The sequence below is a fragment of the Lynx canadensis genome, chromosome C1 (assembly GCF_007474595.2).
Source record: "Lynx canadensis isolate LIC74 chromosome C1, mLynCan4.pri.v2, whole genome shotgun sequence".
NCBI lineage: Eukaryota > Metazoa > Chordata > Mammalia > Carnivora > Felidae > Lynx > Lynx canadensis.
In genome coordinates this window covers 33,451,787-33,474,969 of record NC_044310.1, presented here as the reverse complement: position 1 = coordinate 33,474,969, position 23,183 = coordinate 33,451,787, and the positions used below count along the sequence as shown (strand labels likewise).

Here is a 23,183-nt window from a genome sequence, read left to right as displayed (position 1 = left end):
TTATGATACTTTCCGGTACAAAAAGAATGAATTTAGTTTTTGTAAACTCATTTCGATTAACAAAATTGTGAGCAAACAGGTCCCGTTTTCAGAAGACCAAAATGTTTTACCCTGACCTATTTTTGACAATCTACAATATTAGCGGATGGAGTAATGTATCCATTAAAGACTTTGAATTATGTGTGGAACATAATTGAGAGTTTTAAGAAAGGAGAACACAGGTTAGCAGTAGTTTCCACTGCGAAGGCCAAAAGTAAGTCATTACTGCTAGTACTTGTACAGGATTTGAAACTATGTTGCTACCTTCCCCCCCCCCCCTTTTCTTATATAGCGAATGGAATCAATTTCAGAGGTGTACTTCATAGAAGTCATTTAAGTCACTTCCTCTGCTGTTTCAGCCCTCAAAGGATCACCAGGGTGCAGGCAGTAGCATCCCTCATATTGCATTAAATTGCAGTCCCATGCATGGAGGGATAGGTGGGGACCTGGCAGTTCTCAGTGCCAAGTGCAGGCTTTTCTTGCCGTGTGTGGATTTCGATTGTAAGGGCCGTTCTTGCTATGCCCGGATTTCAATGCTCAAGGTAGCTGTTCCTCAGCAACACTGTCCACATTTCAGTTACTAAAAGTGTTGTTAACTGTGAGTAATGGCAGGAAGTAGCAACTTTGCTGCCAGCTCTCCTGTCCACAAATCCCTACACGATACTTAGTGACCAACTGTCACTGAAAGTCTGGTGGTGGGTCGTGGCACATCTCAGTTCACGCACAGGTGGCCAAGGGTGCACTTGTGTTGCCTCTTAGCCTCCCAGGGATAAACCCACATGACATTTTAGGAAAGTAGACAAAGGAGGATCAAGCAACAAAGAGGAAAGTGCAACAAGTAAGCGACCGTGATAAGGTTGGAAGTGACGTTTGAATAGGATGCTAGGATGCGAGTGGAGCCGCAGGAGAAACAGGTGAGGAGACAATGGTGACACTTGCTTTCTGGAGACTGGATACGCAGCCAGAGAAGGAGCAAAAGCGAGCTTATAGACACGATGAGGAAAAAGATGGAGATGTCCCAGAGGAGGGGACACTGGTAGCAAACTTCACGTTAAAGGGACTCCTGGAGGTATTTTGTAACATTGAAAGGCCAAATGATAAAGTGTTGGAGGTGAATCCAAGCTTGGGGAGTCAGACAACTTGCCAAGGTGTAGAAAGGAAGCTTGCTCTGTGTCATACAAGAAAAAAAGGCAAGCACTGTTTTTTTTTCACAAATGAAACACTTGATTCTCAGTGATTTTAATGTTTTAAGTTACAGTCTACCAAATATTATACTATTTTTTTTCATTGTCTGCATTTAACAATGGAAGTTTTTAATACTTTGACGAACTTTAAAAAATGTATTCATCATCATGGATGTTGTATTTTGAGAGAAGCATAAAAGGTAGACAGTTGATAGGCAGAAACGTGAGTCTAATTTTCTGATCTAGTGTAAATTATAAGATAGATCAGGTCCCTGGTTCTTTCTCATCACAAAATTGTCAGCTCTGAAAGTGGTTGTTGTGCTCCAAGTCTGTTCCTTTAAATACAGCATGTTCAATTCCTTCTCAATGTCACCAAAAACAAAACAAAACAAAAAGAAAGCTGTTACTCTGTACCCAGGCAATCCTCACTTTGCACAGTAGTGCAGGACTGTTAAAATGAGCTGCTTGCAGCTATGGGGGTAGGGAGGGTGCTTGGAGCTTTCACCCCCTCTCTGGGCACACCCCCCCACCCCAGCACCTTGATGTGCTCACCAACTGGAAGCTCTCCCAATCCTACAGTTTGGGTTTGTTTTGTTCTTTTTTTTTTTTTTCTTTAATGGGGTTTTACTGCGTAGGCATGATTGATGAAATCACCATTGGTGATGGTTCACCTCTTGTCCCTCTTCCCTCCCCAGAGGTTGGGGGTAGGGCTAAAGTTCCAAGTTTCTAATCAAGGCTTGGTCTTTCTGATAAGCAGCCCCCATTCTGCAGCTATCTAGAAGCTGCCAAGAGTTCCTCATTTGAATAAAATGTGGGGTGCCTGGGTGGCTCAGTTGGTTAAGTGTCCAACTTCAGCTCAGGTCATGATCTCAGGGTTTGTGAGTTCGAGCCCCACATCAGGCTCTGTGCTGACAGCACAGAGCCTGCTTTGGTTCTTCTGTCCTCCTCTCTCTGCCCCTCCCCTGCTTGTGCTCTCTCTCGAAAATAAACATTAAAAATTTTTACAAAGAATAAAAGATGGCCCTATCACGTCTCTCAGGAAATACAAGGGATTTAGGAACTCTACGTCAGGAACAGGGGACAAAGACATCTATCTTTCTGTGACATCACAGGTCACCTCCTGGTTCCGTTCCAGCAAAACAATTATAATAGTTAAGAGATACTGGCACATTTCTAGATGCCCAAGTAGTCATTACTAATTAGTCATCATTGCATTGTATGAAAATGTCTCCCAGGGGAAGGCCACTTGGATTTGCAGTCTTGATCTGCAGTTTGATCTGTCAGGTTCCTAAAGCAGGAGTGATCTCAGCAATAGATGGCTTTGCCTTTCAGGCATAACTCAAGAAGGGCCTAATGGAAGAGATACATGGAGCAAGGTATCGGAGGGAAGATGTGGGGCTGCCGTGCCCTCTTGGGCACGCCCCCTCCCACACCCTCCGTGTGTTCACCACGGAGAGATTGAGAGAGAGAAAGTGGGTGAGAGCAGGGAAGAGAGAGGGAATCCTAAGCAGATTCCAATACGGGACTCAGTCCCACAACCTTGGGATCATGACCTGAGCCAAAAGACACTCAACTGACTGAGCCACTCAGGCGCCCCTCCCCCACCGGCACTTTTCCGATAGGACTTCAAGTGGTACTACGTGGGGGTCTTTAGAGCCATTTCATTTTTCCAGAGAGGAACCTTCCAGCTTCAAACCTGGGGTAAAAGCGCAATATATGTGTGGACTACGGGTTCAATCTTACTTTCACCGATTTTCATTGGTGGTGTCACACCTCACTCCTACCCTGTGTTTTACTTTGTGTCCCGGATCCTTGGGCTTTTCCCATTTCCCTAGGAGTAGACCTCCACTGTATGAGGTGTTATGTGTCTGGCTGGTGTGTGTGTTGGTGGGGGGAAGGATCTCCCTACCAATGTCCATTTTCAGTTCCCCGCCTCACACCCCTGTCTCTCTGAGTCAGAGGTGTCCCATCCAGCATGTCCCATTTGTGATTTCCTCACCTTCCTCCATCAGCTTCCCATCTTCTAAATATGTCTTCAATCTTCTTGGTAGCTGATGTTCCTCTCTCATTCTCTCTGTTGTGCATCCATACCTTTTTTGTCCTTTTATTATCCCTTATTGGGATCCGGGGAGGCAGAGGAAATACTGTATGCATCTTAAACTGGAATTCTGCCGCCAGTTTTAAGATTAAGGATATGAACCAGTGGACTTGGGCAGAAAGGAGAAATGTGAGACTCCAAATAGGAAAAGTCAGACTGAGGCTTCAAAATAATCTTTAGTTATCCAGGCAGCACACACATTGGGTATTAAAGACAGGGCTGCTGTCACCGCTGGGACACTACTTGTGGCGATCATCTTCTCCCAGGCTCCACATTTTAGCCTTGTACAGAGTGATGTCATTGTAGACCCTGAAGTGGTTCAGCCTGCGGTCACCACGTTCGGGGCTGATCTAAAGAGGAGAACACGGGTGTCAGAAGGAAGATTCTGGAGAGGGGGGATGACGTGGGTCCGTAGTTGGATGGACCCGGGCCCCAAAAGCACTGGAGGCTTCTCCTTGCTCAGCCTTGTTTGGGAAAAGGAGATGACAGCAATTGCATCAAAACAGTCGTAGGACTGAATGAGAGTACCTATATGCAACGTGGCTGCTCTTGCCTTTCCCAGGCTTGAGTTGGAGGCCACGCCTGTGGACTGCTGGAATGTATGCTCCACGAGGGTGGGCACTCACTGCTTATCCCCAGCACCTAGAACAGTATCCAGCATGCACTAGGGATTCAGTACACATCTGTTGAATGAAGGAGTGGATGTTGTTGAAGCAGTCACACAGGGAACTAAGAGCAAGCACTCTGACACATAAATCTTACAGAAGCTAGAAGATTAATTTATGCAATTAACTGAAAGGATACATTTTCATCAAATATTACTAGGAGAGCAGAAGCTGAGAGGTATTCGAGTATGGCTTCCCCAGTGTCCTACTGTTGGGATTGGGGTTCTCTGCTAGTGTAGGGTCAGGCCCTGCTAGGGGGTAGGGAGCCAGCCCTAAGGTAAGTTAGGCCTGATCAATTCTTCTGCCCCCAAATGTATCACTCTGGAACTCTGGCTTAATTGCCTTTTATGGTTGCAAAACACCTGGGTCTAACTTTTTTGGGAGGAATACTTTCTTATTATGCCAGCAGTGCCATCTGATGGCATTGTAATGATGAACAGGCTTGACCTATTTGCAGACCCTTTGCAACTCCACAGTGATGGCTGATCTGGCATGCACAGTTGGTTATCTGCGAGGCCTAGGAGGGTCCCCCTGGCCAGGACAGCCATACTTGTGCTTCCTGTCATGGCCGGGTGAGCCTGCCATGATATGTGCTGGTCAAAGATGCATTTCTGGGGGAAGGTCCGAGATGGCAGAGCAATATGGAAGTTTTTTTGTGTCTCTTGTCCCTGAAATGCAGCTAGATCAACACCAAACCATCTTGCACACCTAGAAAATTGATGTGAGGATTAACTCAACAAGCTGCATAACTTAAGCCACAAACTTGACAGGTATGTGGTGCAGAGAGGTTAACTGGGGGAGAGAGAAGCCTCAGAGGGCAAGGAGCTGTTTTTGCTTGGAGAGAGAGGATGGAGACATGGGGTAGAATAGAGGAAAGGCACTCCTCCTGAAAGCATCTGGAGAGAAAGAGAAAGAGTGGAAACACCCATAAGGTAATTAACAATAAAAGGAGAAAGGAGAGGATTTAAATTTCATTAAGACTCTATAAACAGGGGGAGCACAGAGTCTGAAACTCTGCAGCTCGATACCTGATAGACCTCTGGTGGGAAGGGCGAATCCCCAGGAACAGACAGCAAGATCCGAGGGGTCCTTGGGCCACATGGGGAGAGGCAGTTCCCCAGCTGGGAGGACATTTGGTAGAGGTTGTGCAGCCTCCCCACAGGCAAAGGTTCCAGCAGACCCCAGAGAACAGCCACATTTGCTGGTGCTGGAACAAGGACGTTGAGGTGGTGAAGCCTGGTGCCAGATGTGTGTTGTGATTTTCCATAAACCCTGAAATGCTGCTGCTACACAATTGCGTGAACTTTTCCTGGGGCGGCTGGCACCCAGCCGCCGTCTCTGGGCAAATGCAGCGGCACGTTCATGTGAGCATTCCAAGGGGTGGCCAGCACTTGGCCACTACTCTGTGAGACCCTCCCCCAGAGGGTCTGAATGGGTCAAAACCACAGGGCCCTCAGAAGTGAGGGGTTTGGAAACACAGCCCCGTGGAGATAAAACTCAGGATGGAGGTGCCGCCTGGCAGGCTGACGACTTGGTTAAGGACAGGGAAGTAGTGGGGAGTGGGTGGAGGCTGGAGACAAAGGAGGGGTGCTTGATTGCCAGTGGGCGAGCACAGAGTTCTGATACTAGAGACTGGGTAGCTGGGTGACACAATTTTCACCGCTCCTGCACATGCATATACACACGTGCCACAACAATCCACCCCAGTAAGCTAAGCAGCACCATCTAGTGGAGAAATGGAGTTGTTACACCAACCCCTGGCCAACTCACCAACTGTGCTCTAGAGGAACACAAGTCTCTCCACCTGCTTAGGTACAGACTATAAAGTACTTCATAGTTTGACTTTAGGGGAAACTGGATGTAATTTCCATCGTATTCCTTTCTGTTTGCCTGTCCATCTATTCCACTTTTTTCTTTTTCTTTTCTTATTCTTGAATACAGAAAGAGAAAAAATTATTTTTATTTTCTGTTTTTATAAAAAGATTTTTCTTTAAAATTTTCTACTATGTTTTCTAGGGTTTTTTTTTGTAATTTTTTATTATATTTTACTTTCATAATTTCACTTTATTCTGTTTTATTGTATTCATTTTTTAAAATTTTCAAGTGTTTTCTTTTTTTTTTTCTTTCCCTTTTTCTTTATTCTATCAAGGTCCTTTCAACAACCAGACCAAAACACACCTAGGATCTAGCATCCTTTATTTGATTTTTTTGTGTTGTTTTTAACTTTTAATTTTTATTTTATTAATTCTTTTTCTTCCTCCAAAATGAAGAAACAAAGGAATTCACCCCAGAAGAAAGAACAGAAAGAAATGACAACCAGGGACTTAATCAACAGAGACACAAGCAAGATGTCTGAACCAGAATTTAGAGTCACAATAGTAAGAATAGTAGCATGGGTTGGAAAGAGCATAGAATCCCTTTCTGCAAAGATAAAAGAAAATCCAGTCAGGACAAAATTAAAAATGCTACAACTGAGATGCAATCTCAAAGGGATGCCACAGCAGCAAGGACAGATGAGGCAGAGCAGCGAATCAGTGATATAGAGAACAAACTTATGGAGAAAAATAAAGCAGGAAAAAAAGAGGGAAACTGAGGCAAAAGAGCATTAGAGAACTCAAATGAGAATTAGAGAACTCAGTGACTCATTAAAAAGGAATAACATCCAAAAAAAAAAAAAAAAAAAAAAAGAATAACATCCAAATGATAGGGGTCCCAGAAGATGAAGAGAGAGAAAAAGGGGTAGAAGGTTTATGTGAGCAAATCATACTGGAAAACTTTCCTAACCAGGGGAAAGACACAGACATCAAAATCCAGGAAGCACAGAGAACTCCCATTAAATTCAACAAAAGCCGACCATCAACAAGGCATGTCATAGCCAAATTCACAAAACAAAGGAAAGAATTATGAAAGCAGCAAGGGAAAAAAAGTCCTTAACCTACAAGGAAAGACAGATCAGGTTCACAGGAGACCTAGCCACAGAAACTTGGCAGGCCAGAAAGGAATGGCAGGATATATTCAATGTGCTGAAGTGCAGCAAGAATATGCAGCCAAGAATTCTTTATCCAGCAAGGCTGTCATTCAAAATAGAAGGAGAGATAAAGTTTCCCAGACAAACAAAAACTAAAGGAGTTCATGACCACTAAACCAGCCCTGCAAGAAATTTTAAGGAGGACCCTCTTAGGGAAGAAAAGATGAAACAAAACAAAAAAGACCAAAAGCAACCAAGACTAGAAAGGACCAGAAAATACCACCAGACACTACAACTCTACAGGCAACACAATGGCAATAAATTCATATCTTTCAGTGCTCACTCTAAATGTCAATGGACTAAACGCTCCAATCAAAAGATATAGGGTTACAGAATGGATAAGAAAACAAGATCCATCTTTATGGTGTTTACAAGAGACCCACTTTGGACCTAGAGACACCTTCAGATTGAAAGTAAGGGAATGGAGAATCATCTATCATGCTAATGATCACCAAAAGAAAGCTGGAGTAGCCATACTTGTATCAGACAACCTAGATTTTAAAATAAAGACTGTACGGGGCGCCTGGGTGGCGCAGTCGGTTAAGCGTCCGACTTCAGCCAGGTCACGATCTCGCGGTCCGTGAGTTCGAGCCCCGCGTCGGGCTCTGGGCTGATGGCTCAGAGCCTGGAGCTTGTTTCCGATTCTGTGTCTCCCTCTCTCTCTGCCCCTCCCCCGTTCATGCTCTGTCTCTCTCTGTCCCAAAAATAAATAAACGTTGAAAAAATAAAATAAAATAAAATAAAATAAAATAAAGACTGTAACAAGAGATGAATAAGGGCATTATATCATAATTAAGGGGTCTATCCACCAAGAAGACCTAACAACTGTAAACATCTATGCTCCCATCATGGCACACTGAAATATAGAAATCAATTAATCACAAACATACAGAAATTCATTGATAATAATACCATAATAGTAGGGGTCTTCAACACCCCACTCACAGCAATGGACAGATCATCTAATCAAAAAATCAACAAGGAAACAATGGCTTTGAATGACACACTGGACCAGATGGAACTTAACAGATATATTCAGAACATTTCATCCTAAAGCAGCAGAATATACATTCTTCTCCAGTGCACATGGAACATTCTCCAGAATAGATCACCTACTGGGACACAAATCAGCCCTCAACAAGTACAAAAAGATAGAAATCATAACGTGCATATTTTCAGACCACAACACTATGAAACTCGAAATCAACTACAAGAAAAGATTTGGAAAGCTAACAGATACTTGGAGACTAAAGAACATCCTACTAAAGGATGAAAAGGCTAACCACATTGTTAAAGAGGAAATACAAAAGTACATGGAAGCCGGTGAAAATGGTAACACCACAGCCTGAAACCTCTGGGACACAGCAAAGGTTGTCATAAGAGGAAGGTATATAGCAACCCAGGCCTTCCTAAAGAAGGAAGAAAGGTCTCAGATACACAACCTAACCTTAAACCTTAAACAGCTGGAAAAACAACAGCAAATAAAACCAGAAACCAGCAGAAGATGGGAAATAATAAAGATTGGAGCAGAAATCAGTGCTATTCAAACAAAACAAAACAAAACAGTAGAACAGATCAATGAAACCAGAAGCTGGTTCTTTGGAAGAATTAACAAAATTGACAAATCTCTAGCCAGTTTGATCAAGAAAAAGGAAAGGACCCAAATAAATAATATCAAGAAAGAAAAAGGAGCAATCACAACCAACACTGCAGAAATATAAACAATAATAAGAGAATATCATGAGCAATTATATGCCAGTAAATCTGGAAGAAATGGAAAAATTCCTAGAAACATTTAAACTACCAAAACTGAAACAAGAAGAAATAGAAAATTTGAACAGACCCATACCAATAAAGAAATCGAATTAGTAATCAAAAGTCTCCCAAAAAACGAGTCCAGGGCTGGATGGCTTTCCAGAAATATTCGACCAAACATTCAAAGAAGAGTTAGCACCTATTCTTTTGAAGCTGTTCCAAAAAAATATAAATGGAAAACTTCCAAACTCTTTCTATGAAGCCAGCATTACCTTGACTCCAAAACCAGACAAAGACCCCACTAAAAAGGAGAACTGCACACCAATTTCCCTGATGAACATGGATGCAAAAATCCTCAACAAGATATTAGCCAACCGGATTCAACAATACATTAAAAAAATTATTCACCACAATCAAGTGGGATTTATACCTGGGATGCAGATCTGGTTCAATATCTGCAAAACAAACAATGTGATTCATCACATCAATAAAAGAAAGAACAAGAACCACACGATCCTCTGAATAGATGCAGAGAAAGCATTTGACAAAATACAGCATCGTTTCTTGATAAAAAAAACCCCAAGAAAGTAGGGATAGGAGGATCATAACTCAAGATCATTAAAGCCATATATGAAAGACCCACCCCATATCATCCTCAATGGGGAAAAACTGAGAGCTTTCCCCCTTAAGGTCAGGAACAAGACAAGGATGTCCACTCTTGCCACTGTTAGTCAACAAAGTATTGGAAGTCCTAGCCTTAGTAATCAGACAACATAAAGAAATAAAAGTTATCCAAAATCGGCAAGGAGGAAGTCAAACTTTTACTCTTCACAGATGATGATACTCTATATGGAAAACCCCAAAGATTCCACCAAAACATTGCTAGAACTTATCCATAAATTCAGCAAAGTGACAGGATATAAAAATCAATGCACAGAAATCAGTTGCATTCCTACACACCAACAATGAAGCAACAGAAAGAGAAATCAAGGAATTGATCCCATTCACAATTGCACCAAAACCCATAAAATACCTAGGAATAAATCTAACCAAAGAGGTGAAAAATCTATACACTGAAAACTATAGAGAGCTTATGAAAGAAATTGAAGGAAACACACAAAAAGGGAAAAATGTTCCATGTTCCTGGCTTGGAAGAACAAATACTGTTAAAATGTCAATACTACCCAAAGCAATCTACATATTCAATGCAATACCTATCAAAACAACACCATCATTCTTCACAAAGCTAGAACAAACAATCCTAAAATTTGTATGGAACCAGAAAAGACCCCGAATAGCCAAAGCACTCTTGAAAAAGAAAACCAAAGCAGGAGGCATCAAATCCCAGACTTCAAGCTATATTACAAAGCTGTAATCATCAAGACAGTATGGTACTGGCACAAAAACAGACACTCAGATCAATGGAACAGAATAGAGAACCCAGAAATGGACTCACAAACGTCTGGCCAACTAATCTTTGACAAAGCAGGAAAGAATATCCAATGGAATAAAGACAGTCTCTTCAGCAAGTGGTGCTGGGAAAACTGGACAGCGGCATGCAGAAAAATGAACCTGGACCACTTTCTTACACCATACACAAAAATAAACTCAAAATGGATGAAAGACCTAAATGTAAGATGGGAAGCCATCAAAATCCTTGAGGAGAAAGCAGGCAAAAACCTCTTTGACCCTGGCCACAGCAACTTCTTACTCAACACATCTCCAGAGGCAAGGGAAACAAAAGCAAAAATGAACTATTGGGACCTCATCAAAATAAAAAGCTTCTGTGCAGTGAAGGAAACAATCAGCAAAACTAAAAGGCAACCAATGGAATGGGAGAAGATATTTGCAGATGACATATCAGATAAAGGGTTGGTATCCAAAATCTATAAAGAACCTATCAAACTCAACACTCAAAAAACAAATAATCCAGTGAAGAAATGGGCAAAAGACACGAGTAGACACTTCTCCAAAGAAGACATCCAGATGTCTAACAGACACATGAAAAACTGCTCAACATCACTCATCATCAGGAAAATACAAATCAAAACCACAATGAGATACCACCTCACACCTGTCAGAATGGCTAACATTAACAATTCAGGCAACAACAGATGTTGGCGAGGATGCGGAGAGAGAGGATCTCTTTTGCACTGCTGGTGAGAATGCAAACTGGTGCAGCCACTCTGGAAAACGTTATGGAGGTTCCTCAAAAAGTTAAAAATAGAACTACGGCCCAGCAATTGCACTACTAGGTATTTATCCAAGGGATACAGGTGTGCTGTTCCGAAGGGGCACATGCACCCCCATGTTTATAGCAGTGCTATTGACAATAGCCAAAGTATGGAAAGAGCCCAAATGTCCATCCACAGATGAATGGGTAAAGATGTGGTATATATGTATACATATGTAATGGACTATTTCTCAGCAATCAAAAAGAATGAAATCTTGCCATTTGCAACAACGTGGATGGAACTAGAGGGTATTATGCTAAGCGAAATAAGTCAGTTAGAGAAAGACAAATATTATATGACTTCATTCATATGTGGAATTTAAGATACAAAACAGATGAACATAAGGGAAGGGAAGCAAAAATAACATAAAAACAAGGAAGGGGACAAAACATAAGAGACTCAAATATAGAGAACAAACTGAGGGTTGCCAGAGGGGCTGTGGGAGGGGAATGGGCTAAATGGGTCAGGGGCATTAAGGAATCTACTCCTGAAATCATTATTGCACTATATGCTAACTAACTTGGAGGTAAATTAAAAATAGATAAATACATTTTAGAAAAGGAAATAAAAAAAATAGATGCATTTCCACATGCATACTTTGTACCCACGGGAGCCAGGCCTTTTGTCTTTAAGAAAATGAAGACTAACAAGCTAAATTACTTGTGCTTCGTAATATTTTTAAAGTTGCTTAATTATCTACGTTGGATAGTTTACCTTCACAACTCTCTGTCCCTGTCCTTATACACTGTATGTTAGTCCCCCACCCCTCCTCCTCCTCTGTCCCTTTGAGCACTGCTCTCCTGGATTCAGTCCCCTTGTGAAGATGGGAGGCTCCTGCCGGACCCCCTTCTTATCTCCCAGTCTCCTCTCTCTAGGGCAATGCCCCACCTCTGAGGAGGAGCCGTTGCAGCTATTTGCTAAGTCCTTCATTCGTTCACTCATTCATTCATTATTACTCAGCTGTTTACTCCAATCTCCCCATTGTAGCGCCTCAGCAGAACCACACGTCCCAGACTAGAGCCGTATAAATAGGCGAGAAGACCAGGCCCGCGGCAGAAATTCAAGAACTACAGTGTGTAGGCAGTTCTTGGGAAGGTGCACACTAGAAAATTACTCAGTAGAGGAAGACATCTGGGATCAAGCCAAGAGGTCAGGAGAAGCACCCCATCGGTCCTTGGTTGGGCTACAAGCTCTCCTTTCTATTCCTCCTAACTTACATCATAGCAGCCCCCATTTATTGAACACTTACTATGTGCTGGGTACTGCCCTAAGCAGTTTATATACATTGTCTCAGTTAATTCCCACAACAAACCTTCAAGTGTCCATATTATTAACCCCATTTTAAGGTGGGTAAATGGAAGTTGAGAGGTTCAGTTTCCACAGCTAGAAAGTGGTGGAGCTGGGATTTGAACTCCAGCCGCTGGCACCAGAGCCACTATGTTACGTTGATGCACGGAATTGAGCTGAATGGTGCAGGAGCAGGAGACATGTGGTGCTACAGAAACGTACCAGGAAGGTGCCCAACTCTACCTGGTGGGGAGTGGGGGGGTGCACATCCCTTAATGAGACTTTATAATGAGGTGCCTCCTGAGTGGTCCTGAAGGCTGAGTAGAACTCCCCAAGGAGTACAGGCTAGGGATCAGGGGGCAGGCTGCAGGAGCAGTAAACTAAGGATACAGGGTGTGCAAGACCTTGGTGCCTTTGAGGTAATGAAGGAAGCTCCGTCAGAGCTGAGGAACAGTGTCTCCAGCTTCACATCAGGCGTGAAATATACAGATGGACTAAGAGCCAAATGTTAAAAAGACACAACAACTTGGGGGGAAATCTAAAAGGAAAGCTAGTCATTTTGCAACTCTGGATAGTGAAGGTGTTTTCCTAAGCAAGGCACAAACCCCAGAAACTGTGAGGGAAAAGGCTGGCACATTTGACTACTTAAAAACTAAAACTTTCTAAGTGACAAAAGACACGAGCAAGTTCAAAGACAAACGTGGCAGGAAGTTCTTCAAATTCTCTGTTCGAAACCCTGCTTTTCTTCTTCAGTAACAGAAGCCCCAGCTCATGTTGGGTGACAAATGTGCTGACGATTACATTTCCTGGGCTCCTCGCAGCTCCCAGTCCCCTTCCAATCAAATGAGGTGTGTGTTACTAGCATTCCCATTTTACAGATAAGGGAGTGGAACCCTGTGATGTTACGTGCCCAAGATCGCCCTAGTAAAAACTGGTACAGCAAACTCAGGCAGTCACCGGCAACTTTGGTCAACACTTACACGGCAGTTGCTATGTGTTAGGCACCGTTTAAGGCACCTTACAAATACAGCCTCCTCTAATCCTCATAGCAAACTTATGAGGTGTTGTCTGTAATATCTCCATTCTACAGTGAGGGAACAGAGTCAGGAAAGAGTTTAGTCACTTACCCAAGGTCACACAGCTAGGAAGTGGTAGCCAGAGTGGAAACCCAGCCAGTCTGGCTTCATATACTGCTCTTTTAGCCACCACCTCTGTTGCCTTTGGGCTCCCGAAGTAAAGGAGCCACACTTACCAAGGGCTCTGAGTCCCATCCGATTTCTTGGCTTTCAGTCTGTGTCTCTGGGTATTTCTTCCTTGGCCCCAGGGCAGCATGGTGAAGAAGATTTAGAAACCTGGCTGGGAGATGAGGCATGAGTTATGAAGGAGGCAGGCTTTGGGTCCGAGAGCTCCCATGCTCTTTACCCTGGCCACATCCTTCCTTGGAGATACGGCACATGGCCTCAGGGGCCTGCCGAGGCCTTGCAAAACTCATCTTTCAGCAAATATTTGTTGAGTACAAACTTTGTGCCAGGCACTGTTCTGGACCCCGGAGGTAGAGCAGTGTGACAGTTATGGTTCGCGCTCTCCGGGAGCTTGTGGTCTAGGTGGGGGGATAGGGGACCCAATACACAAGGGGACAAATAAACCGGATGGTTATAGTGATGCTAGCTGTGTAGAAGGGGGGAGGCGAAGGGGCACGCAGAGGCAAGGGGGGCTACTTTAGACAGGATGGTGAGGGGAGGTCTCTCTAGATGTCAAGCAGGAGCCGGCCCTGAGGGAGAGGCAGAGCAAAACCACACTACAGGCAGCAAGAACAAAGGCACTGGGGCACGAGCAAGCTGGGCCAATGTGGCCGTGGTGGAGAGAGGAGGCGGCTTGTAAGAAGGTCAGATCCTTCGCACAGTGATATATATGGCCACCACCCCCACATGTATTTGTAACTCCACAGCTTGAGCACTTTAAAAGTTTCATTTTTCCATTTCTACCCTACTAAGTCTCAATTTGAGAGAGGCAGTTTGACAGTGGGAAGAACCTGGGCTTCGTAGTCAGGCATTCCTGGCCCTTCCACTACTGGCCTGACAGGTGGTTTAACTTCTCCAGGCCTCACTTTGCTCATCTGTAAGATGGAAGGCAAATATCTACCCCAGCAAGATGACTGAGGATGGATGAAGGAATGTTAATTAAGGGCTGGCATCAGGCTGAGCTTATCCTTAATATAAGCAGTTAGCGATCAACTCCTGTTTAGCTATCAGGCCCCTCACCACCTGCTCTTTTCCTTATTGCTGCAAGCCCCCAGCTCCTCTCCTTTCCTCTAGCTGGGCTACAGATAGCACGCTTAATTCCTCTGCTGCTGCTCTATTAGTCTCTTGTCTGTCTCACTATGATACGAGATCCTCCCTCCTCCTACCCACCCCCACCTTCCTACCCTGACCTCCTACATAAACCTTGCATCCTTCCTCCATCAAATTCTACTCTAAGAAGGTAGAGGGGAGGAGGAGAGCTTGCCAGGAAGGATTAGGCTTTCCATCAAATTCTCTTCCATCCTTCCTGAGTGTGGCCCCGCCCACTTGTATATTGCAGCCATGCCAAACTACCCGCAGGTCTTGGGCCGTGCTGGTGTCTCTCATTTCTGTGCCTTTCCATATAACTCAGAATGTCCTTTCAGTCTCCTTTACCTGACCTACTCCACCTCACCATGTTACTACCTCCTCCAAGAAGACTTCCTAGAACTCCACTGTTGGACTAGGGCACCTGTTTTCTATGTTGTTGCCATCTCAATTTTACTCTCAATTTCCTCATCTGTCTCCTTCACTATGGTATGAGGTCTCTACCCCGCAGATACTGTTCTAAGTACTTGCATTACTTTGTTATTCTCACAACAACCCTGAGAGATAGGTTCTGAGAAGTTAACAAATCTGCCCAAAATCACAGCTAATGAGGGGCAGAATCAGGATTTGAACTCTGTATGACTTCAGAACCTCTGCTTGTAACAGCAAAGATGTTTGGTGAGTGGATGAATGGATACAGTGTCAAAGCCATTAGGAGCATTTTTCTTGGCTTGGCAGTTAATGAACCTGCTGTATGGTTGAGTATGCCAATCTCCAATGAGCTTCATGAGCATAAGCCCAATTTTCAGATGATCAAAGTGTTGCCCTAAGGTACTGCTATCCCAAGAGGCCTCCCTAGCCAGCTGCATATCTGTGCTCTATCTCAATGGTGTTCATAAGCCCTGGGACTTACCATCTTCAGGTTCCTCCAGGTTATCATGCCAAGACATGGGCTTTCTGGTGATTGTGTGAACTAGAGAAAAACAGCATCACAAGCTCATGTTAAAACATTCACACCCTGCCGTCTCAACGACCCACCATAGGCCAGACACCTGCTGAACATTTTCTGAGTGTTTGCTGCATGTCAGGTATTGTGCTGGGCACCAGGGAATAAGGCCTGCAAGGACCTCACAATCCAGAGAGGCACTGTCCAGCATAGTGGCCGCCAGTCACATGTAGCTACTTGAATTTGAATATTTGAAATTAAATACCAATTAGAAATCCATTCCATGGGCACACTAGCCACATTTCAAGGGCTCAGTAGCCACAGGGGGCTAATGGCTACCATTTTGGGCAGCATAGATATAGAACGTTGTCATCATTACAGAAGGTTCTCTCAAACAGCAGTGGTCTACAGGGATGTAGACATACCAGGCAGCCAAACAAGGTTGGACACACACTGATATATCAGAAGACTATGTGAAAACAGAGGTGCAGAATCCACAGACATCCGTTCAACCCATAATCCGTTCAACTATGCACTGCAGACAGGGCTATAAACAGAGAAAGTTCCTGTGCTGATCTTCTATTTGTGGTGACAGACAGTAAACAAATAAATATTTGGGCCAAAATAAGTGAGATGTAGAACAGTAAAGTATTTTACACGGGTAGAGAGTTGATGGTGGGATGGGGGGTGAGGGTGTCTCATCTCTAAGGAGACATATTAGAGCAAAATTTCAAACAAAGAGAGGGAATGTGCTGTGTGAGGACATGTGGGAAGAATCTGAGAGTGAGCTTGGTGAGTTTGAGAAACATCAAGAAGGCCAGAGTACTGCAGTGCAGTGAGTTAGGTGGAGGGCAGTAGGAAATGAGCAGAGGCCAGAAGGAACCAGTAGTCTCCCAAGTGATTTTTTACCTCAGACTCCTACCAGTAAAACCTTCCGAGCATGCGCCTAATACATGTATATTTATATAGTCTCTATATACTATGAGCAGTATAATTTTTCTTTACGCCTAAAAGTAAACATAAATACAAGTTCTAGCACAAATACAAGTTCTAATATTTCCTGACTTTGTCCCAATGGATCATATGAATCATGTGCCCAAGGGACAAGAGCCAGGAGATCTAGAAAGCCTGAGTGTTGCCTGAAGGGATTATTTAAATTGTGGGAATGGAACAAGTTTAAACAGAATTGGACGGTTAATTTGCATTCCTGAAATTAGTGGTTGGGAGCTCCAGAAGAAAACTAGATTAGTTATGAGCAAAATGAAGACATTACATTTTCTGTACTCTCACCACACACACACACACACACACACACACACACACACACAGGGTAACTGAGGAGATGCAGTTTAGCTTGACTGTTGTAATCATCTCACTCTGTATACGTATATCAAAACATCATGTTGTACATCTTAAATATATGCAATTTTTGTTTAGAAAATCACATTACATTTTCTCTGCAGAGCTGAGCTGCAGTGGACTACTGTTAATTAGGCCCGGAAGTTGGGGGAGAAATTCTGGAAGAAGAAACAATGGTACCGAGGTGGGGAATGGTGTGATGTATTTAGAAAATCCATTCTATTTAGACATGGTGGGACAGAAGGGAGTGTGTGGCTGGTACAGAGTGGGCACTAACTATTTATTAAAGGAGTAGTGTGTGGCTGGGGAGGGGAGTCCCAATGGGGCTGGGTGGGCAGCAGAGCCAGAGTCACAGGGGTCTTCTGTACTGACTGGTTTAAACCTCAGTTCAGAAGCTGTGGGGCCACTGAGGATTTTACAGAGGGAATGGTGGGATGAAACTCACTTTTAGTGTAGCTCCAGGAGGATGGAGGGGTGGGGGGGTGGGGTCAGGAGGGCTTGGAGGAAGAAGGTAGTTCTCTCTCTCTCTCTCTCTCTCAGTGCAGACAGAAGTGAGGAGGCTTGGGGGTGGGGGGAAGAGGCTGGAGAGGTGGACTCAGGCCCTAATTAGAGCGAAGTAGAAATGCCTCCACATGTACCACAGTCTTTTGCTGAGGTAAGAACCCGGAAGGGTCAGGTGAGAGAGATGTGACCACTTCCACGGGTTTGGAGTGAGGGAGAGAGAGACTGAGGATGACTTCTAGGCTACTAACGTGGGTTGTGGTAACTTTTGCTCAAACAAAGATATTCTGGAGTAGCAGCAGGTGGGGGAGAGGTGTGGATGCCCCCAGTTTTCCAGCTGGTGCGTCTGAGGTACCCATGGGTTGTCCAGGGGAAGAGAGCTGGGCAGTGGTTGGGTTCATGGGTCTGGGGCTCCTTTTGAGATCCAGAGTCATTCAGAGGCAGCTGATGTTACCGGACCAGATGCAAGCACCCAAAGAATGTGCCAAGTGAGAAGAGTAGGGGCAGGGCTGTTTTATCGGGGGACGCTATGGGCCCTGAGTCCACCATCCCTGAACTTTCTGAAGGGCTAAGACATTACTAGAAGCCTGGAGAAAACAAACAAACAAACAAACAAACAAACAACTAGCTTATTAACAACCAACCAAAACACAGAGCAAGACAAAACATAAAATCCTACAGCCCCTCCAGTAACCCTCTGTTTGTTCTCCATATTTATGAGTCTCTTATGCTTTGTCTGCCTCCCTGTTTTTATCTTATTTTTGTTTCCCTTCCCTTATGTTCAGTTTTGTCTCTTAAAGTCTTCATATGAGTGAAGTCATGATATTTGTCTTTCTCTGACTAATTTCACTCAGCATAATATCCTCCAGTTCCATCCACGTAGTTGCAAATGGCAAGATTTCATTCTTTTTGATTGCCGAGTAATACTCCATTGTATATATATATACCACATCTTCTCTATCCATTCATCTGTGGATGGACATTTGGGCTCTTTCCATACCTTGGCTATTATCGATAGCGCTGCTATAAACATTGGGGTGTATGTGCCCTTTCGAATCAGCACTCATGTATCCTTTGGATAAATACCTAGTAGTGCAATTGCTGGGTGGTAGGGTAGTTCTATTTTTAACCTTTTGAGGAAACTCCACACTGTTTCCCAGAGTGGCTGCACCAGTTTGCAACACAAAAAATACTATTTAATCGCGGTGCGTGTGCATTTTAACATATTAATGTATTTGATGGGATGCGGAGTGAGATAACCCTCACCCCCAACAATCAAGAGTCCTGAAATCTAGGAAGGGGGGCGAGGTCAGAGAAGGCGTCTCCTACTGTGCTGCACCCCGCACTTCTGCCCCGCACCCTCAAGGCTCCTCCTTCCTGCCCCTCCCCTGTCCCCTTCCTCTGCCCCAAGCGCCTCTCACCCTTGCGGAGGGGATTCACGTGGTACTCTGTGTAGAGTTTCTGGGTTCTAAGCTCTTTGAGGTACAATTCGCGCAGGATCTGGTTCTGATGGACCTCATCGATGATCACCTCCTTTTGGCGACCGGCCATGACTGTGGCGGGGCTCCGATCAGATCCGTCCAACTACTTCTCACTGCCCTGGATGGCTTGCGGGTGCGGGAAGACTGCCATCTCCTGGCAACGGCGTCCCACGCTGTCTCCAGGCAACGGCGTCGCCTTCCGGCAACGGCGTCGCCTCCCTCGGACCCCCTCCCGCCCGCCCATCTCCCTTCCCCTAATCTTATACTTTGCCCCACTTCCTTCCGAAGAACCACTAAGCTCGACTCACCTTCCCCAGCTTCTCAAGACCCTGGGTACTAGGACCGCCCGGGCATACCGTCAGGAAAGGATGCCGTCCAGCGGCAGACCCCGGAGGTAATGGGCTTGATTGATCCTCACCTTGGACAGTCATTTCCTAAAAAAGATTTTGGGAGGAGTCAGAAACCTCTCTCCTTTTAAAGCAGATGCCTAGACTCACAAAACAGATAAAGGTCTATCTCACAAAACAGAGGAAGTTCAAGTCTGACAAGTTATTCTGGCCCTTATCACCCATGTGATACAGACAAGAATTCTTTCCTAATATAAATAATTTGGGGGACTTTATAGTTTATTTCGTTTAAAAATTTAGTTGTGATAAAATACACATAACATAAAATTTACCACCAGAAGCATTTTCAAGGATATAGTTTAGTGTTAGTTTAGCGGTTCACATTATGTGAAACCAATTTCCAGAATTATTTCACAGCCATTAAGCAACTCCCCATGTCCCCCTCCCCCTAGCCTCTGGCAACTACCATTTTACTTTCTTTTTCTATGAATATGACAACTCTAGATACCTCCTATAATACAGTTTGCCAGCCCATGCACTTTTCAGCTAAGTGCTTCATGCATTGATCTATCCATCCATCCATCCATCCATCCATTCATTCAGGACACAGTGTGGTCCAGGATGTGTTTAGGTCTGGGACCCAGTGTTGAACACATCAGTTATATGACACACCTGCAGTTTCCTGAGTCCAGCCAGCTACTTAACGGCTCCTTGTTTTAGCTCCTGCTGCTCCTTGCCCTTGTCCTGGAAGGTTCTTTCCCCCTTGTCTGTCTGGAGAACACGTGTTTATAATGAGCTCACATGTAATCTTTCAGAAACCTTTCTGGACTCTATAGCCCCTAGTCCAATTTTTTTCTGTGCCATGTTCTACTCCCAATCTGTAGTTCCTGGAATACTTTACTAAGCTTCTTTGTTTATAGGTAAGTTACTCGAGAATAAGAAATATATCTGGGCCATCTCTGTACTGCCAGTACCTGGCATAGTGTGGACAGACATAGGTGTTTGGTAAATGTTTGCTAACTGATTGGATGTCTGATCAGTTAGTACTGTGATCTTCTGCTTACATCATTACATAAACCCTTACATGATAAAGAAACGCAAACACACTTTATCACACCATGGCTGAGCCAAAGAAGCCTTTGTTACTCATCATCATGAGCCACACCTGGGTCCCTTTTTCTTTTTCTTTTAATGTTTTACTTATTTTTGGGAGAGAGAGAGAGGGAACCAATGGGGGAGGGGCAGAGAGAGAGGGAGACACAGAATCCGAAGCAGTCTCCGGGGTCTGAGCTGCTAGCACAGAGCCCAATGGGGGGCTCAAACTCATGAACCATGAGATCATGACCTGAGCTGAAGTTGGACACTTAACCAACTGGGCCACCCAGGTGCCCCTGGATCCCTTTTTCTAGCAAAGGCTCAAACAGCCTTCTAAAGATTTCACTACAAGGGTGCCTGGGTGGCTCAGTTGATTAAGCATCTGGCTTTTGGTTTCAGCTGTGGTCGCGATCTCACAATTTCATGGGTTTGAGCCCCACATTGGGCTCTGTGCTACAGCAGGGAGCCTGCTTGGGGGTCTCCATCTCCCTCTCTCTCTGCCCCTCCCCCACTCACACTATCTCTGTGTCTCTCCAAATAAAATAACTTTAAAAAAAAGTTTTCACTACCTTCCTAAGCCTAAGTAGAGATGAACCATCATTCTAGAAGTATTTGTCCCCTGCTAAACTGACCTTTCTTCAGCTTGGACCCAGTGGTCCAGCATCCATTCCTCCATACAAGGCTAGGGCTAGGGAGAGGCTCAGAAGGAGGAGAGGTGGGAGTCACTGTAACTTTATCTCCTCTCCACTCCAGTCTCACATTATTATTGTTTCCCAGGTGCCCTGATATGGATTCTGAGCACATCACAGCCCAGCCCACTACAGGCTAGCCCAGTGACTCTCTGGGGCTACCTTCTGCTTACCTTGGGCCATTCCAAGCCATCAGTGTGTTTCTAAACTCCCCAACTATGTATTGAAAAAGCTGAAGAGGTCTGGCCCTCTAGTTTCTCATCCAGTGTCTGAGGTTGCAGATTTCTCTTGAAATCTCTGTGTTACCATCTCAATTGGAAGCAGATGCAGAGACCTAGGTCACGGAAACCAACTAGAAAAATATAATAGAAAATGCCATTCACATTAGCAACAAATTGAATTATCTAGGAGTTAACCTAACAAAGAATGCATGAAACTTTTATGAAGAAAAAAAGTAAAAATAGGTATCCCTATCACAAAAAATGTCTTAATAAATAAAGAGCTATACGTTGTATGCTGGTGAGCTGCTATGCAGCAGTTAGAACCACAAATTAGATCACTGCAGCGGTAAGGCAGACCTTAAAACAGGGCTCATTGAAAAAACTATCAAAGGCTAAAGTTTAAGTGTGGAGGTTCCTCAAAAAATTAAAAATAGATCTACCCTATGACCCAGCAATAGCACTCCTAGGAATTTACCCAAGGGATACAAGAGTGCTGATGCATAGGGGCACTTGTACCCCAATGTTTATAGCAGAACTTTCAACAACAGCCAAATTATGGAAAGAGCCTAAATGTCCATCAACTGATGAATGGATAAAGAAATTGTGGTTTATATACACAATGGAATACTACGTGGCAATGAGAAAGAATGAAATATGGCCTTTTGTAGCAACGTGGATGGAAATGGAGAGTGTTATGCTAAGTGAAATAAGTCATACAGAGAAAGACAGATACCGTATGTTTTCACTCTTATGTGGATCCTGAGAAACTTCACAGAAGACCATGGGGGAGGGGAAGAAAAAAAAAGGTTAGAGAGGGAGGGAGCCAAAACATAAGAGACTCTTAAAAACTGAGAACAAACTGAGGGTTGATGGGGGGTGGGAGGGAGGAGAGGGCGGGTGATGGGTATTGAAGAGGGTACCTGTTGGAATGAGCACTGGGTGTTGTATGGAAACCAATTTGACAATAAATTTCATATTTAAAAAAAAAGGCTAAGGTTTAAAGTATAATCCTATTACTTAAAACTACAAACAGACCAACTCTATATAGTACAAGATGGAGTCTACATGGTACAGAGTGAATGTAGGAGATTGGAGAGGCAAAACAGAGGGTAAAATAAGAAAACAAGACTTTTCCTTCTGGGCTTGCTCTCCTGCTGCAAACAACTAGGCAAATGCAGACCCTGGGCACCGAATGGCGCTGGACTGTGATTCCTCAAGAGAAGGGGGACAAGTGAGATGAACCCTACAGTCGCTCCACATTTCTCTCTGGAGACACTTTCTGAAATGTGCAGGGAAGGGAATCCCAAGCTGAGCAGGTGATACTGGCTGGTTGGGGAGACACAGACTGAGGTTCAGGAGTGTGAGGCAGCTGACAATTTGTGGAGCAGGAAATTGGAGGGAGGAGTGGGGGAGAGAGGGAAGGAGAGCCAAAGATGTGCATGGAAACCCCTTGAGTCTTGCCTGATACTAAGAAGGGCGAAACTCAGTGAAGTGACTGGGGAGCTGTGAGCCCAACACCACCCAGAGCTCATATAGGATGGAGAGAAGAGTGAGTTCTGGCCACACAGGGTAGAGAGTCCTAGTTGAAGGTGTTGGGTAGAGGCCCCCGGAAGTTTACACTTTAGTAATAGGACTAAGCTAGCTTTAGAGAAAACGTTGGTCTAGCCTTTCCCCAACAAAGTTCACAAACAAGCTTTGAAAGTACCAAATGGATCCACAAATGGCCAAGTGGCCTGCCAGAAAGATTTCCAATACCTTTTAAAGAAAACAACAGCGGTGTCTGGGTGGCTCAGTCGGTTAAGCATCTGACTCTTGATTTTGGCTCGGGTCATGATCTCAAGGTTTGGGAGTTCAAGCTCTGCGTGGGGCTCCACACTGATAGCATGGAGCCTGCTTGGGATTCTCTCTCTCCCTCTTTCTTACCCTC

The 23,183-nt window shown here is 44.3% G+C and overlaps 1 protein-coding gene across 1 annotated transcript; it reads right to left on the bottom strand.

The window, feature by feature from the left end:
• Nucleotides 1-3,411: 3,411 nt before the first annotated feature.
• Nucleotides 3,412-19,043, bottom strand: FAM183A (family with sequence similarity 183 member A). The gene is made up of 4 exons (XM_030325106.1): nucleotides 18,845-19,043; nucleotides 15,531-15,590; nucleotides 13,543-13,646; nucleotides 3,412-3,671 (listed from the first exon to the last, which is right to left on the bottom strand). Exons 1-4 carry the CDS (start codon nucleotides 18,972-18,974, stop codon nucleotides 3,561-3,563), a joined length of 405 nt encoding a protein of 134 aa, XP_030180966.1. The 5' UTR covers nucleotides 18,975-19,043; the 3' UTR covers nucleotides 3,412-3,560.
• Between the last annotated feature and the right edge of the window lie 4,140 nt (nucleotides 19,044-23,183).